At 35.6% G+C, this 18,058-nt stretch overlaps 1 protein-coding gene across 5 annotated transcripts in view; it reads right to left on the reverse strand.

The window, feature by feature from the left end:
• Positions 1 to 18,058, reverse strand: part of LOC135198540 (rab11 family-interacting protein 1-like) — a 93,318-nt gene that overhangs the window by 22,290 nt on the left and 52,970 nt on the right. For 4 of the 5 annotated variants that reach the window (XM_064226212.1, XM_064226211.1, XM_064226215.1 and 1 more), the window contains one exon: positions 7,169 to 8,341. In XM_064226212.1, coding sequence (XP_064082282.1) covers positions 7,169 to 8,341 — 1,173 coding nt within the window. The remainder of the gene's footprint in view (positions 1 to 7,168; positions 8,342 to 18,058) is intronic. The other variant, XM_064226213.1, reaches the window with a different exon arrangement.

Below are 18,058 nucleotides of genomic sequence, written 5' to 3' on the forward strand. Positions count from 1 at the left end.
CAACTGGACTTTTAAGAAACCCAAAAAGGCTAGAAAATCTCAATCTGTATATCCAGAAATTCACCGATTAAGAGGGTTAGTTGACAGAAATATTTCAAATACTCAAAAGGTATAAATAACATAAGACTACAGTTACCTATTTACCTCAAGTAATAACCAACTAGATCCAAGAGATAGAAAATGGGGCTTTGGAGGTTCAACACCAGACACTCAGAACCCTCATAAATAATATAGCCTAATTTATGAACAGCTGAAGTAGTGAATCCCACCAATACTGGCCAATTCAACAACAGAGCAGATCAAGTGATCAATACACTTGCAAAGTTTTAAAGGTCTCTGTAGACAGGCAAGTAAGTCTTGGGCATCTCTACTATATACCAATAACTCATCTGTATATATATCTAAAAATTCCATGCACAGCAATAATTCATAACAATATAATTCAGATAAAACAAAAGTAAAAGAAGACATCTAATAATTCAATAGCATGCAGAGTATAATATAAGTAAAGTGCTTAAAAATCCGCTTCCTACTGCCAAGACTGATCAGTTTTAAAAAAAAGTGAACACACCAAAGTTTTAGTGAACATATGAGTAAAAATAAGCATGTATAGCATAAATGACCAGGTTTCACACTACGAGAGCCTCCAAATGTGACTCATTGGTCTTGTTAAACTACTGTAATGACATCAGTAGCATCAGTAGTACTAACACTTATCTAATTATGTCATAAAAAAGCAATATGTATTAGCACTAGTCATACAATTACAGGGATAAATAATGATTATTACAATAATCAGAGCATGGATAAAAAGATATGTTCACAAACACAAGCAATGACGACATTAATTATTGTCATAAATTCATTCCTGAATAGGCAGACATCATCCAAACCAAATATGTGTGCTATAAGTTGAATGTAGACGAAGAAGCAGGAGCTAACATTTATAAATATGAAATATGTTCAAGAAAATATACTACTACTATTAGCAGCTAAGTTGCAAATGCTAGAGAGCAGAATGCTGAAAATCTGAGGTGCCCAACAAGGAAAGAAATAGATATAAAAAGAAAAGAATAAACTAAGAAAGGTAAATAACCATGAAATTCAAAAAAAGATAAATAACTAGGAAAAATGCATAAAATAAAAAAGCATTAAAACAAATTCTGAACTTATGAAGTTCCAAGGATTCAGGAACAAGATTTGGAAAATTTTTCCTTATTTTGGTCCGAGTTGGAACAAAACTTCTAGAAAACTGTGTGGTACTGAACCTCACATGGCAAAAGCAAGACAATAAGAATTAAATTGTACAGCTGGTATTATGTGGTGGATGGTATAGTCTTGGAAGCCCTGAATGTAAAGTATCATCAGAATTATGAACAATTTCATAAAGCATCAACTAAACATGAGTGCCAAAGATTAATAGTAAGATCTGAACCGAGACATAGTAGAAAAAAATATTTCTTTATGATAACCAGGTCTTCAAAAACTTGAAAAACTTTCTTTGGATACCAGAAAAAAAATAAGATAAAATATCAATGGTCTATTACAAAATGAAGAAAGCAGTGAGCAGATCAGCTTAAAAAAAATTCATGATTACCTATGAATAGGGGTGGACAATAACACAACAATCAAAACATAAAAAAATCCTTTTGACTGATTTTTCATGCTGAAAATTATTGAACCTATCAACCATTCTAAAGGCCTGTCCACACGAGCGGGCCTGATCAGCGTTCTCCGGGGTTGATGGGCAAATTCTGGCGGGCTTATCCGTGAATACTATCCACACGGGTGAGGCGATGGAGAGGTGGGCATGCCTGACGATGCCAGTAGTGTGTTCATTGCGGCAGGATAAACATGGTGTCTACCGCAAAGAAGATATTGTGTAGCATGATAATTGCTTTGTGTGTGATGAAAAAGAAGAAAAAGAGAATATGGTGCATAGAATGGCTCAGTAAAAGAAATGTATATGATTAACGTACGTTTGCCAGGGTCGAAGCTCAAGCCATTGGGCACCACCATGGTGATTTTGCTACAAGACCCATTGGGTAATTTGACGGTTTGTCCGTCAAGTGAGCCCGTTAGAGGGGAGGTCCACCAATCAGGCCCAGTCATGTGGACAGGCCTTAAGGCAAAACATTATCAAAAGCCAATGGGCTGACAATCATTTAGTGGGAATACCCAAGCCTAAAACAGAATACCTAAAGAACTTTGATATAAATGGGTGCTACTCTACATTAAAACTTACAAAGTATACTATGACTGTTGTATCTCAAGCAAATTACTATTGCTTACTGACAAATAGAATTAAATTACATACTAAACTACAACATAGGAATTAATTACAATGCCTTAACAAAACTTTTAACTACTACAAAAAAAATCTAACCACATAATCATGTCTGGAAGACATACAAAATGAACTATACAGGAAGCTTTCTTAGTTTGCATGAACTATAACCTAAAAAGACCATGTTGAACTAAAGCATCATATCATTATTCTTCTGTCAGCAGAAAAAATCTTAAGAGTATAATTCTTTAGTAAACTTCCTGCAGTCTAAATAGCTCTTGCACCTGAGGCATTAATGCAAACAACTACCATTTGTAGATAAACCAGCATCAATATGAATTATCTACCCATGAAACAGCCTTCCATATTTCCCTAACAACTTTGGCTTACTTACAGTATATTCAAATTAGTCTATCTAAATCATGGTAGAAATGGTGAATGCAAACGATATCGTACATCAAATGGGCTTTGCATTCTTATTACTGTCACAATATGTATTTATATATGTACAGAAATGTATTCCTTAAACACAAAACATGTTTTTCAACACAAAACCCAATACTTAGTACCAACTCATACCATTTAGCATTGAGAGGCCCCACAATGTGTCCAAAAAATGACTGATAAAATTTTGATGACGGAGCATGATCTGCCAAACCAATTGCAGACAAAAAAAAAAAACCATCCTGATGCTTATGAGTGGCATCACAAAAATACATCCCTGTACACTAAAATGAAAGCTCAATTGTCCAGTCTGTAGATGACAGTGAGCTCCAAATTATATTTAGAGGGCAATAATAAGCAAAAGCACAAACTTCATGTGACTATTTTCAACTGACACCAGTTCACTTCTAGAAATATCCTGCCACAACAGAAAACACTATTCTTTTGAACTAAAGACTTCCATTTACCTGGGAGGAGTGCAAGGATAGCAGAAAGAGCAACTATCAAAACAAGTGTTTCTGAAAAATGACTCACTGCTTTGAATTTAAGGGCATAAGAGACATCAACCAATAACCAAAGATCAAACTATTCCAGGACAAATGCTTGCAGTAGGCAAGAGCTGCCAGACAGTCATTTGTATCCACTATATTTAAGATTACTAAGATTAAGGCAAACAGAGGCCTACTCAAGCTCCACAAAGCCAAAGCTATATCCCACCTGGGAGGCTTAACCAAGGACATGGATACAAGCCAGCCAAAAGGGCTTAGGAGATAAGAGAAATCACAATCAACACCCAATATACAAGCTAAATTCTAAGTGTGCAGATACTTGACAAGTAATGTAATCACAGGAGTACAAGGTATTGAGTGCAGAAATACCCATTATTACACCACGCAACATACTTTGCCCACTTTCCTGGGTAAAGGTTAAGAGCCAATATTCTTCACAAGTTGATGGTTGCAGCTTCAGTGACCCTTCAAATGTGAAGGTGAAGGAATTCCAAAATGCTGTTACACCTGTGAAGGTGGGGTTGCTTCAGGGGCTTCCTCCAAAGAAGAATAATTATGAGGCTATCACTGGCAAGCTCCAGATGGTTGGAAACCACTCATGCTTGAGCTGAAAGGAAGCAATGAGAGTCCTCCCAAAGTTCAACGATGCCTAAAGCTCCACAAGGATTTGCCCAGGTACAACTAAAGGGTGGGGAGGTAGTATTGCAGCCATAGCAACAATTGAGGTTACTAGTTAAATGAAAGCTTATTACCGAGGGACGTTACAAAGATGTGACTACATAAGTTCTACACGCTTTCCAGACAGCTTTAAAACATCCACATTCAGAGAACACTCTGACTGAAGGATAGAAATTCTTACCAAGGGGGTCAGTAATCATATCGAAAATTTCCAAAATAAATTTTAGCATTAAAAAAATAATGTGATCTGACCAAGAAAAACTCTCTAAACTTTCCATGGCCATATACACTTGACTTGCAGCAGGTGCTTACCAGTACCTGAGGTAAGCAATTCCTGTTATACTGTCAAAACATGAATCCGATGCTCTGCCCTTCTATGGTATTTCAAAAATGTTTGGAGGATGAAAAATGTCCCATAACAGCAGAAATTCATGACACTGTTGCTCCTCTGGCAACCAAGATTCTCTCTCAAGGTGAGTATCCTATCTTTAGCCTCATTTACTCATGAACACAATAGCCTCTGAGTCTGGAAGAAGTAGAGGAACACATGGCTGCAAGTTTTCCTTCCACTTCCACCGGTGAATGTGTCTCAGATTTCTCAAGAGATTGTCAGGACCCACTTTTCCATGGGGACCAGTGCCTGAGTGACCTATAAGATGACTCAAAGTGAGGTGCAGACTTGGAAAGTATGATGGAGACAAGGAAGAACTGCCAACATTAAAGACTGTCACAACAGCAGAGCATACAAACATGACAAATTTTTAATTAATTTGTATTTTTCATAGCTAAAAAATCTGAGGTCTTAACAATAGGATAATCATCTTGCACCAGCTGGAAACCAGTTAAATATAATCAAGGATTGTAAAGCAAGGAATCTGTGGCATCTGGCAACTCAAGCGTATACGAGGTGGAAGCTGGTCACCGATCAGGCATAGAACCCCATGACGCGTCAGTCTTTCTTTGACTGTCTTGGAGAGTAGTCGTTTGCGCTCTACTTCCCAATCTGGTTGCTTTGTTTGCCCATGATTTCTTTGTTTCAGTGTGTTTGTTTATGGAAAGTTTCACCAACAGTAGAGTCCCTGTCTCTTCATGGCTAGAGACTGTCAAGTATCTCCTCTGAGCATGAATTTTTCTAGAAAGGCTGCAGGCCAAATGTCCGGCTATCTCAAGAAATCTTCGTCAGCAGTTTACCAGGGGAAATGGCAGTCTACTGTGATTAGTGTCATTGACAGGGTTTCTCCACTCAGAGCTTCTCTTCAGAGAATACTGGATCTTCTGATCTTCCTCAGGGTTGAGAAAGGTCTTTCTGTTTCAGCTATCAGAGGCTACACAGCAGCCTTGGGCCTGGTAGTGGGGAGAGTGGGCACAAAGATAATGGTGGAAAAGAAAGCCTAAGAGTTAGAAGTTGATGGAATGTCCTTCCCAAGGAACAGAATTTGTGCTCAACAAGCCTAAGAACCTTGTAAACATCAAATCCTCTTTTGTCCATAGACTGGTCCAATGACTCCTAAAGTGACGGAGTTTTGACTAAACATGAGGCATTGTCCAAAGTCTTTCCTCGACTGACAAACCCTTGTGAAGTATGATGAAGAATGATAATAAAAATCTAATAAACAAACAGCAAAAGGATACATGCAAAAAAAAACTCAATGGCCCTAAAAAATTAGTAAATAAATAAATAGGATTATCTCTGGTCACGGCATAGTGATGCACCATACATAAACAGGATTACAAGTTCATTCAAAAATTTCAATGAATTCAAACAAAATTCACCAAAGTCACAGTTACATTAATTACAAGATTTCAGGAAGAAAGAAATTGAATATCAGAAGCATGTAAAAGCGAACTAAAGTTGTCAAGTGGTTACTGTAAAGCTAATTACCAAAAAGGAAGGCATGAATAAGACAAGTACAGAATCACATCACAACAGAAAATGAAAACTCCCTCAGCCCAACAAAAAAGAGAAAACGACGTAACAGTATGCAAAATCCCCTTAAAACCCAAAAGCTCACTGGAAGAAACACACGGGTGGATGAAGACAATTTATACTTGCTCACGACAACCCTGTACAACCAGCTCCAGAATACAAAACACAAATATGTAACAAAAAATACCCTCTAATTAAACCCAAATGCACATATGAAAATGAACATAAACAACAGTGAATAAAAAAAAATAGTTGTAGTGACATGGCAACATGGAGAGATGTTTACTATGACAAGTTGCTCATAATAATAAAGAGAAGGTAGAGCATGATAAGCGCTTTGGCCACAAGAAAGTGGAGCCTCTCAATTTCAAATGGTGTAAATTGGTCTGACTGGGATTCATAATGGGACTGTACTGAATAAATAGGCAATATACAACAATCCCAAATGCACTCACAACATTTGTTTGACTTGTAACCACATGAACTTTTCCTTGTAACTTCTAAGTTTATGTTTTAATGTCTTGTAATATGTCTAGATGATAGGTTGTTTTTTGTGTCACCACACCTCTGATTAAGGAAAAGTAACAGTATAAAACTATAAAAGGATTAATTGAAAAAGATTAGTTTCAAAGATAACGTAAGTAATAAATTCACATCCTAATAAGCAGGCATGAATCATTGCTGTATTACTCAAGAAAGGTCAAAGAAATATTAGTAAATTCCATATACACATGAAAACAAAACTTGTAAAATGTCCCTTAGAATTATCTGTTACATTACCTGTTAAATGTAACAAGTAATGTGTAGGGAAATGCAATTTACCAATAACCTCATGACATTTAGAAAACTATTTAAGACTGCGCGCACTATGAAAAACTAAGCAACTAATAAGAATGTAGCAGGGTAGTTTTAAATGCAGTTTACTTTTACAGAATTTGCATTCCACTGGATTCCTCTTGAGCCATAAAACCTTACAGAAATTGTTATAGAAAAGCAGATCAAATTATTTTACAATCACTGGTACATTGCAAAATATGTAACTTAAAAGATACAGAAAGATAAATACCACTACACTGCATGCAAAATTACATGTTTATTCAATGAAAATATGACTTACACTTTCATGCAACAGAACATATATGTAATTCTAACTGAATTTATAGCTCCTAAAAAAATAAAAGCAAGCTTGGAGGCTGTCAAGATGATGTTATGCAGTACCTGCCAGAGGAACCTGAAGCATTCTTTTTCATGAAACAAACATTTTACCCTCTTCCAGACATATACTCAGGATTCTACAAATCTGCTGAAAATAATCCTACTCACTAGCATTCCTGCCATACAGCTTTTTTTCCCATTCATCAATGATCGGCTGTGTGGTGGGTTTCTCATGGAGGGAACCTGAGCGAACAACAGCTGCGCTTGGACGCTCTGCCAGCCCAGGGGTCCCACGAGATGATGAGGATTTGGGAGTAGCAGGGGATGGCCCAGAGTTATTACCTTTTGGAGTGGCTGGGGTAGAAGGTGTAGCTGAACTTGATCCAAAACTATATACTGAGGCACTAGGAGTTGTTGGGGTTGGTGGTGCAGAAACATTGAAACCATTATGGTCATTTGGAGCTTCAGAAGTTGGAAGAGTGAGATCCGGAAATTTTTTCTTTGGAGTTGAGGGAGGAGTGTTCGATGGAGAGGAAGGATTTGCTTCTGTTAGAAGTACTTTACTAGAGGAAGAGGCCAAGGCTTGAAGGGCTGAAATTGTTTTGGGCTGTTCTTTGGCAGGAGCAGATGCAAAAGAAGTCTGATCAAGATGTATAGGTGTGGAAGTTGTACTGAGGGAACGACTCTTAGGTGACGGTACAGATAAAGTTTGATCAGTTACTGGAGATGCTGATGCTGATGATGAGAATTCTTCATTGACACTAGTAGATCTCAGGTATCGTGAAGATTTGAGGAGGGATGGGGAGTCTGGAGCACCAAATGATTCCTTGACATTTTCCTTTAGTGATTTACCAAGTTTGGGAGAACCGAGAGACAGAAAGGATTCCTTGACATTTTCCTTTAGTGATTTACTAAGTTTGGGAGAATCAAGAGACACTTCTTTCTTAGAAGGAGATTGTGATTTCGGAGACTCTGGGATGATCTCTTTGTTACGAGGTGCAGCTTTAGGAACTGCATTCAACTCCTCATAGCCTTGGGTAATCTTTGTACTTCTAGGAGCAGGCTCCGGAGAAATAGATTCTAAGTTGAGAGAAGAATTGGTGTCCTTTGTATTAATGCTACTAGAAAGTGATATTGTTCTTGCAGTCTCAGAAGAAGCACTACTTTGGGGAGAGAGTGTTTCATTATTAGTGGATAGTGTAATAGGTGTCAAATTTGGAAAGGTCAGGGGAGGATTTTGAGATTGGGGTCCAGGAGATTCCTGGGAGTGAGAAGATGGAGATGGAGGAGTAGGTGGCATTGGGGACTCCAGGGTAATGGAGGGCACTCCTGCAACAATCCCTGCAAGTTGATAAGGACTATTCAATATCTAGCTAGCATTAAAGCAATAAATAAACAACTGCAATATTACATCCCTGAGATACATAAAAATAAACCTCAAACACTTTTCAGTTACTGTAGAGTAGAGTGCTATGAGATTTATAAAAAAATAAGATAATGTCTACAAAAACTTTCAGGAATTGTACAAAAAAAGTTGTATGATGTTACTAACAATTGTTAAGTATAGGCCAGAATGATCAGTACCTAAATAAGTCACCTATTAAAATACACTGTACATATTTAAAACAAATGAAATTTGTAAATTCATCACAACAAACACCAAAAGTACTATCAATCAACCCGTTTCATAAACCCATTTAAAAAATGGAAGCCAAAAACTATTAGATTTCAAGTTCACAGGGGGGAAAACTTTTAGATCCTGATATATACAGCATTTGGGAGATCTCTCTTAAAAATATTGTCCCAAAGAATATAAAAAAAGATAGCAATATTTATACCACCCAATTGGGTTAACTCCTGGACACCTCTAGAGCTGAGATTATGCACTCTCTAGGATGCCATAGAACTATACAAACTGATCTGTCCTGTTCATTCCTTCACTGATGATTAGATATCAGTTCTTACCATTGATAAAGCAATCTGAAGAAATTTATGGAAACCAGGGGGAGAAGATTCTAAATCATCCTAACAAGGCTTAGGATTGACCATACTCGCTTCACCCAGAGTTATATTTTAGAGGGAGCCAGTGCCCAGTTTGTGCTCACTGTGATGATCAGCTATCCGTTGAGCACATGCTGGTGCACTGTCCTAGATTTAATCGCCTTAGAGTAAAGTATACTTAATAGCTGGAAAGACTATTTAGAAATTTTAAATGATGGTGCTGAGGTAGACAACCTTATGGATTATCTAAAAGAATCTGCTTATTTTAATGAGATATGATTTTAGTATATTTAGAAAAGATTTTAGTCATCTATTTTATAAAGCACAGTATATATTTTTAAATATAAAATTTTAATAATTTATTGATTTAAAATTTATAAATAAGATATCATATCCTGTACATGACAAACAAGACATTTCCATTAAATTTAATGGTTGTAAGGACATTTCAGGAAGGAGACAATTATAAACTATTTGTGACCAAGAAATAAATGTCTAGTTAGCAGTGATGAAAAATGTAAATTGCTTACAACCCATCCATGTTGGGTTTCACGGTAATCTTTCCAATATCTATGATGTGAAAGTTTTCACAACAGCAATCTTTCCAAGATCTATGTAAGAGAAGTGCTTTCACTCTGGGCTGTTCTTTATGTGTTAAAATCTCCAAAGTAATCCACTTTATTTAGGTCCTTCCTCAGAAAAAGTCAGAGGTCCAGGAATACTGGCCAATTTAACCCAATGACAAGGCAGTTTTCAGAACTTATGGTTGGGTTTACTACTTCACTATTTCAGTGAATTATTACATATCAGCCAGGAAAACTAGCCTGTGTTAAAGATGAACCTAACCTTGACACTTGGAGTAACTAGACATCTCTGAAAAGCATGAATCTCACCAATTCTACATGCCCAGTTCAAGGAAGTTAGTGGGGAGACCTTTGAGAACCAGATCACCTTAAGATGGTTTTGAACAACCCTTTTTTATACACAATATACTTATGAGAATAATCAATTCCACAAGGTTGAGGGGAATTTCAAGAGTAATATTAGGACAAGGCTCTGTGTAATGATTTTATGTCCTGACAGTTAATGCTTGATGCATCTTCACATCATAAGAGTCCCTCAGAAAGGACAGAGCTACTTCAACCAACATCTGGAGGAAGACGAGTTAGGACTTATAGAAATTCTCGCCAGATTGACTCAAATTTGGAAATAGGATTATCTGCCTGATCTTACATGAACAGAGGCAGCAGTAGCAGCACCCTAGCTGTACCTGTAAAATCTTCTTCAAAAATATCTACACATGAAGATGGTGAAGAACAGAAAAAAATGTCTACCCTGTGTGAAAGCCAAACGTATCTCGATATGATTTGCTCCTTTTGGAGGCTGTTAGGAACTATGCTTGTTGCTCTGTTGTTTCTTTTTGTTGAAAGTTGTTTAAATTACAAAGAAAAATCCAACCTGCTCTTTCTGAACTTATTACAAACAAAAAAATTGCTTTTATGGGACGCCAGTAAGCCCGCAGGTATGCAGATCCCTGGAAACGTGCCATTTTATTAAGCATCACGAGAACCATAGGAGAGCTAAAGGATACACATACTATCAAATTCCGTCAGTTCCAATCTCAAGAGAGGCCATTTATCCCCATCCATCCATCCATCATCAGGTCTATCAATTAAGAGCAAAGAATTTTTGCAATGGATCTGAAGCAATGACAATCAAAAGATTACATCTCCTAAATTAATGATCAGAATTGACATCTTGGTAAATTTCCAACTTCCAGCTAAAAGGAATGCCCTTATGGACAAAAACGAATAACATTATAAAGCAGATAGACACTGAATATAAACATTGATTTGGTGAATATACACAAAACAAATAAATAGAATTAGCAAAGAAATGTGGGCTTGAATGTACTCTCCTGCATGACAACTACAACCCAATACTACTGGAGGAGCACTGCACCCCCTAGTAGCCTGACAGTAACACTGACACTCAGGCCAATTAAGCTACATACTATAAATGAAAGGCAAGGATGATGAGCATACCCAACCTAATCATCTAGTTAAAAGCTTTCCAAAAAGTGTCTGTAACTGATGTACACTGGAACTTGAACAGAAACTTATAAAAAGGCATTTGTTGATTCTGGAAGCAAAGTTACCATGAAGTAACAAACAGCACAGTCTTTTAGATTCACTGCTTTGAAAGCCATAATCTATCAGACGAACAGTGAAGATTGGTTTTGCTTCACTACTGACTACAGGTCTCCTTGAAAACCACCCAAGTAAATGAGGTGTGCAATATTTCAAACAACAAACTTTGCTACAAAATTCGTAGCTTTCCAGTTTACACTGGTTTTACCTCTTAAAAAAAGTTAGCATGGACTCCCAACCATTTATCTACAAAGATTGCCTCAGAACATCCACAGAGAAGATATGGAGTGGAATGTGTAATATCAAACTAAATAGATGGAACACAAGCATCATACTGAAAGGTAATGCTAATTTCCTGTCAAGATAAACTGGGCCTGGAGTACCAACAAAGGATGGCTAGAAAAATATGTATGGTAGCTGATGCTTCATGATCCTGGAGAGGTTACATCTCTTACACTACCAATGGATGGTGATACAAGAGGAATCATGAGAATTTATTTCTTGCCTTTACCTTGCCAATATCAAACAAATGGCAAATAGGTCCTTATCTTTAAAATATCTAAAACAAAACACAAAAAACTCAACACATCAGTCAAGATCACTAGCCACCAAAATAATTCTTGTGGGATACAAACTTCTGCTGTATAAGGATGGTAACCATCATGGCTTTGAGATGATAATGAAGAGAATTGCATTCAACAGATATTAACTGAGTAAACACAGTAACTCTGCCACAACAAGCAGAGCTCTGGCCTGGATAATAATTAAATGTGGCAAATCCCCATCTAAACATTTTATCAAACAAATACTAAATACGCAAAAATATGATCACAAAAACTACTCTACAGGGTAACTAGCATACCAGTCCTCAATTTCTGAGGTCCACTCAGGCTACCATCATAAGAGTAATAAACATAAGGTTTATGATCATTTATTTTTTAATTTTTTGGTATATTACATAGTACTTTTCAAATACTTTTCACACACATACATAACTAGATCTAAATGCTTTCATTCAAAGACTTGCAGTTCCTGAACCTAAATTGATCTCAAAGCCACTATCACAGTGTACAAGCAACATCTTCACCTGCAAGCTGTGTTGAACATGACTATTAGCAATAATAAATCCAACATTATTAGTTAAGATTAAGCCACAGCCACCAATGTCAGAAACATGTGCTTGAATTATTAGCTTCACTTTAAAGCCAGTTATATCTCGACAGTCCAGGTTCAAAAGTTGCGAATGTTATGTATTAATGTGTTAACAGCCAAAGCTTGACAATATGATCATCTTCACCATATCACTGCATACTACATACAATGGATGTTATCAAAATGAAATTCATATGTTAATTCTGAAGCAACAGTCTATACAGAGAGAACTGAAAACTAAATAGTTATGAGAGGGTAAGAAAGGTTGCTATTATTGGTACAACTGTTTATTAGCCCAAGAGAATTAAGAAATGTTCCATCTTATTTTCTCCTGCACTAAATCCATGTTTCTCTCAAGATATTTCACGTTTCACTCAAATTAAATCAAAATTGCACATTCAAGGAATGTACAATACAAAAATGTACAAAAAAAATTATATTATCAGAAAGAATCTTAGAAGAAAAAGGGAATATCATACAGTTTCATTTTGCTGTTGCTCAAAACTATAACAAATTCTACTATTATTATTATTATTATTATTGTGGTTGTTGTTGTTGTTGTTGTTGTTGTTATTGTTATTGTTGTTACTATTACTATTATTATTATTAATCATTATTATTAACTATTATTATTATTCTGTTAAAAAGAATGGCTGTGTTTACCAAATTAATTTTATATGACAACTTTTAAATTCTTTTTATTAATGGCTAAGCAATATTATTTAATAATTGGCCATTATTCATACCGTATTGGTATTTAATAGAAAGGATGCAGGAATGCTTTATTTTTAATTTAAAAAACCAGAGATTCTGGTGGCTGGTATATCAGAGTCCGTATTTGTGCAGGGTTCATCAACTTGTATATTGTATGCTGGTATACAGGAAGGCTGGATGACTGGTCTTATTCAAGCAGGTTTCGTCTCCTGATAGGGCCATCTTTTTGAATGACTAAGATGGCTCAACTATGACAGCATGTAAGGATTACAGCTTTTGTGTGGCTTCAGAATTGTTGGCACTTCCTCGTTGGTAACTATTTAGCAAGATAAATAATTATGTATCAACGTTATTCATACATTCTTAAGCAGACTGCAACAGCTAGCTATTTGTCTGTTTGCTGAGACAGCACTGTTTTTGTCCAAACAGATTGTTTTATTGCCTTTCTCTGCAGCCAAATATATATGTGTACTTGAATCAGTATTGTTGTCCATCTTAAAAATTGTTTCATGAACTTTAATAAAAGCTGTTGCACTCAAAAGTGGGTATGTATGGAGGGATGTGTAGGCCAGTGAAAAACGCCATAGGTAAGGCAATTCATCTGGAGTATATTAAGCACATTAACGTAGTATGTACTGAAAATATTCAAGCCATTGGATATATATATATATGTAGACCTGGAATTTGGACCAGGTAGTAGTTTACATTTGATTTTAATATGTGCACAACCACCACTGCTACATACATCGTATGCAGCTAATAAGTTTTTCACAAAAAAGTAAAAATACAATAAACTAGAAGTCAATGATGGATAGCATAAACATGCACACAGTGCATGTATATGTAGTCATAGACTTCTTGTACCATCTATCATTGTGTTCACTTTTAATACCCTAAGGGTATATCAGAAGTTTCAGTTCTTGACTACGTACAATACCTGTAATATAAAATTCTTACATAAATAATTTTTTATATGTATATATATACTTGACTATCATTACCAAACCCACAATTACTGTATAATGAATGTCTTCAGGATATATACAGCAATACACCTTCATAATACAGTAATACCCCAGACTACAACATTAATTCATTCCAAGATTGCAACTTATAAAGAAAAATGACCTATGTAAAAAAATATATATACTATATAAAACTACCTAAGCACCCTATAAACCCCTATAACCAATATCATAACACTGCTAATACTGTATATGTACAATAAGTGTTTAACAGCTAAACATTTTGTCACTTGAAAAACAGTATATTTATACATGTTAATTTTACTGTGAAAAAAAAAAGTGTATAGCACTGTCTACGGTAGCCTAGAAACAACTCCATAGGCTAATATCACTAATGAAGTACATACTGTAGATGTCATTTGATAGTTGAACATTTTGTTATCTTTTTAAAACAAAAAAATGCATAAAAGTTAATTTTAAAGAATGAAAAGAAAATTGTACGCAAGTACACCTACCTGATGAGCAACATCAAAGTGCTTGATGGGCTGGAGGAGAAAGGTGGAAAAGGAAGAGGAGACTAACACTGAAGGCTGAATTTCTTCTCCTTGTGAGACTTGTACAAAGCAAGAATTTGTCATGAATGCCCTTGTCTCTTCTGCTCTGCTTTTGATCCAAATTCAACATAATTATTGAAGACAAATTCTATGCAAACAGCACAAAAACAAGCACAAGTTTGAATTCCCTGCAGAACACTGAAAGCTGAATGCCACACTACAATAATCTTTTATATTCTTAGTGTGTACACCTTTTATTACTATGCAGGTACGTACGTATATCATTCTGTATTTCTAACAGTTTTTTTATAAATTGGCACTTTTCTATTGATCTTTGTATTTTCATGGTTGACGACTCAACACACCAACCAAGCACATAAAACAGAATATACTTTTAATATTTTGAAGTTTTTATAAATGATTTTATAATTGTGTACTGTACACATCACTATTGTAAATTATCTTAACATTTGTTTCTGTGGTCTGGCAAGCTTCACTGATTCCTGCTTTTATGGCAGATGACTAAACAATTGCAAGCATGTTTGAATCTGCTTCAGAACGCTGGACATTGAACATCATGACCTATGGCAACATTTTTTATATTTTTAACCTTTTGAATGGCATTACAGGCGGTCCCCGGGTTACAACGGGGGTTCCGTTCTTGAGACGCGTTGTAAGTCGAAAATCGTCGTAAGCCAGAACATTGTCAAAAATCCTAAGAAAACCTTACTTTTAATGCTTTGGGTGCATTGAAAACTATGTAAACTGCATTCTTATGGCATTTATCATCAAAAAAACCTTCAAATATTGATTATTTTGCATTTTTGGTATCATATTTCATCTCCCAGGAGCGTTGTAGGTGTCGTAACCCTGGAACATGCGTCATAACCCTGGAACATGCGTCGTAACCCTGGAACATGCGTCGTAACCCTGGAAATAACGTCTATTGACAAGAGTCGTAACCTCGGAACGTCGTAAGCCGACACCGTCGTAACCCGGAGACTGCCTGTATATTACTGTACTGTACACTATTCCAGTCAATTATTTTGTACTGCAGTGTATTCATTCATGTCTGTTTTTATGATTTGACACTTTTCTATGGAATTTTATACTTTCGAGGCCAATGACTGAACAATGGAACTACACATTTACAAATATGCAGCCAAACGTCATGTAAATATGTACATAGTAAAAAGTATCTTTAATATTTCAAGCTTTAACTTGTTTTACTGTGTACTTGCCATACATTTCATTACTGTATACTATTTTACCATTTGCTTTGAATGTCACTTTTCAAGTGATTAATGTTTTTTATGGTTGATGACCCAAATGTTGGAACTACATACATTACATAAAGAATAAACTGTATCCAGACATCATGTAAATAAGAGAATATTTTCAAAGTTTTTAGATGATTTTATATTGCCAATTTTATTATTACAAATATTATATTAGATACGTACGTATTGTATCATTTGCTTGTGTGATTGGACACTTTTTCATTTCTTTATGTTTGTTTGTTTGTTTGTATGGTGTTTTTACGTTGCATGGAACCAGTGGTTATTCAGCAACAGGACCAACGGCTTTACGTGACTTCCAACCCATGTCGAGAGTGAACTTCTAACACCAGAAATACACATCTCTCACTCCTCAATGGAATGGCTGGGAATTGAACCCGCGACCACCGAGGTGAGAAGCAAACACCAAAGCAACCACGCCACTGAGGTGCTCCATTTCTTTATGTTTGTTTAGCATTTTAACTTTTGTCCCTGCCCATCTTGAACATGCATAATTAAAAGGATGTAAGTCTATTTCTATCCTTCCCTTTAATTTTCAACAAAACTTTCAAAACACTGAAAATGCATTAGGCCGAGTTGACTTCATGGGAGTTATGACCGATGTTCCAAAACTAGGTAAAATTACGTCACCGTAACCCTACAGTTATGGTGCCATAACTCAGATACAGCACAATAAATCATAAATAAATTCTCCATTAGAATGGAATCCCAATGTAACACTGTTTATTCTGGGTGTTCACTATACGTATATGATTAATCTGTTTGTATGAATAAACTTGTTAAAAAAAACATTATCTTAACTTAATTTTTCATAAAATTTGTTCTACTTTTAGCTTAGAAAGACATTCAGACAACCATAATTATTTACATTATTATTAAACCAAAATAAATGTTCAGCACAACCCATTTTTTAACCTTCAATATTTACAATAGGAGTTTCATTTCATCCATCTCTACACATCCATAATCATATAATGAAGTTTTTGCTCTTCACACAGTTTGGGCAACTAACTGTTACCAACAACCCTCTCAATGATGATGAAAAATAGCCCTATCAAACATTAATGGGAAATGGGAAAGAGAGAGAAGAAGGCGGAGAAAATTGATTACTTACTACTTTGTTTTATTGGATGTTAACTCCCCTAAATTTAAGAGAACCTAAAACATATCATAACTGCTTTATATCACAACTGCTTTTATATTTTACTTATACTTTCTCCACATTTTGAATGTAGCTTATTAAGCCACCAGTCTTCTAGCTCATCTCCTACAAAGTGAATATCATCACATAATGATAATAACAGATGATGATGATGATACTGTACACATTTTTATAGAGCAAAGCTAAAAGGGATCTAAATTCATCATCTACTTTCCACAGAGCGGAAGGTATCTAAGCTAAACAAAAGACGAAAAGGAGGAGAGGTATAAAACTGCGAGCTACTGAAAATAACCTTAATCTACTAATGATCATCAGGTTTTCTTAAAATACAAAGATTAACACAAAAAATTAACAGGACACTCTTGAGACAGATAAACTTTGCAGAGCCAAATGTAAATACAAATGAAATAGTACTTCATTAATTACTGTACTTAAAAACTACAGCATTTGAAATGAAATACCACTCTCATACCACAAGACATTATATCAAAAGACTCCAATTTCAAAAAAAATAAACTAACAGGTTTGTCCTTCAATGGAGAAGTCTTTATGAAGTCAGTTTCTCCAAAACTGTTTTTCATACAATCCCATTGAGATCATAAAATAACTCATTTAGTTTGGAGGAGGAAATCCCAGTCAAACAAGGTAAAGGAAGTGCTCAATGCTCAGGCCAAAACTGTTGTGAGATGCTCTTCAGCAGCCCTCCTCATTTCATTCTGTATCTCCATAAAATTCTCAACTATTTGCCTGTGTGATGGTTTTTACTATTATGCCAACTGTTTTCATGTTATAGTTTGATTCATGTTCTATTTACTTCTTATTTAATTTTGCTCTTGTAATTCTTTCCTATTACAGTATCTGTGGTTTAGACAGTGGGATCCTGTCGTCTCTCCAGATTCCACTAGGCAAAGGGTTAAGTAGGTATTAAGCATACTTTTAAAACTGCAATATTCAACACACAGAAATAAAGAACTCACAATTGTTCTCTCATTTCAAGTCCAGCTCATTTAAAAACCAGCCCTGCACTCACATGTGTGTACATGTACACTTGTGATACATAAG

This window comes from Macrobrachium nipponense, chromosome 22 (genome assembly GCF_015104395.2).
Source record: "Macrobrachium nipponense isolate FS-2020 chromosome 22, ASM1510439v2, whole genome shotgun sequence".
NCBI lineage: Eukaryota > Metazoa > Arthropoda > Malacostraca > Decapoda > Palaemonidae > Macrobrachium > Macrobrachium nipponense.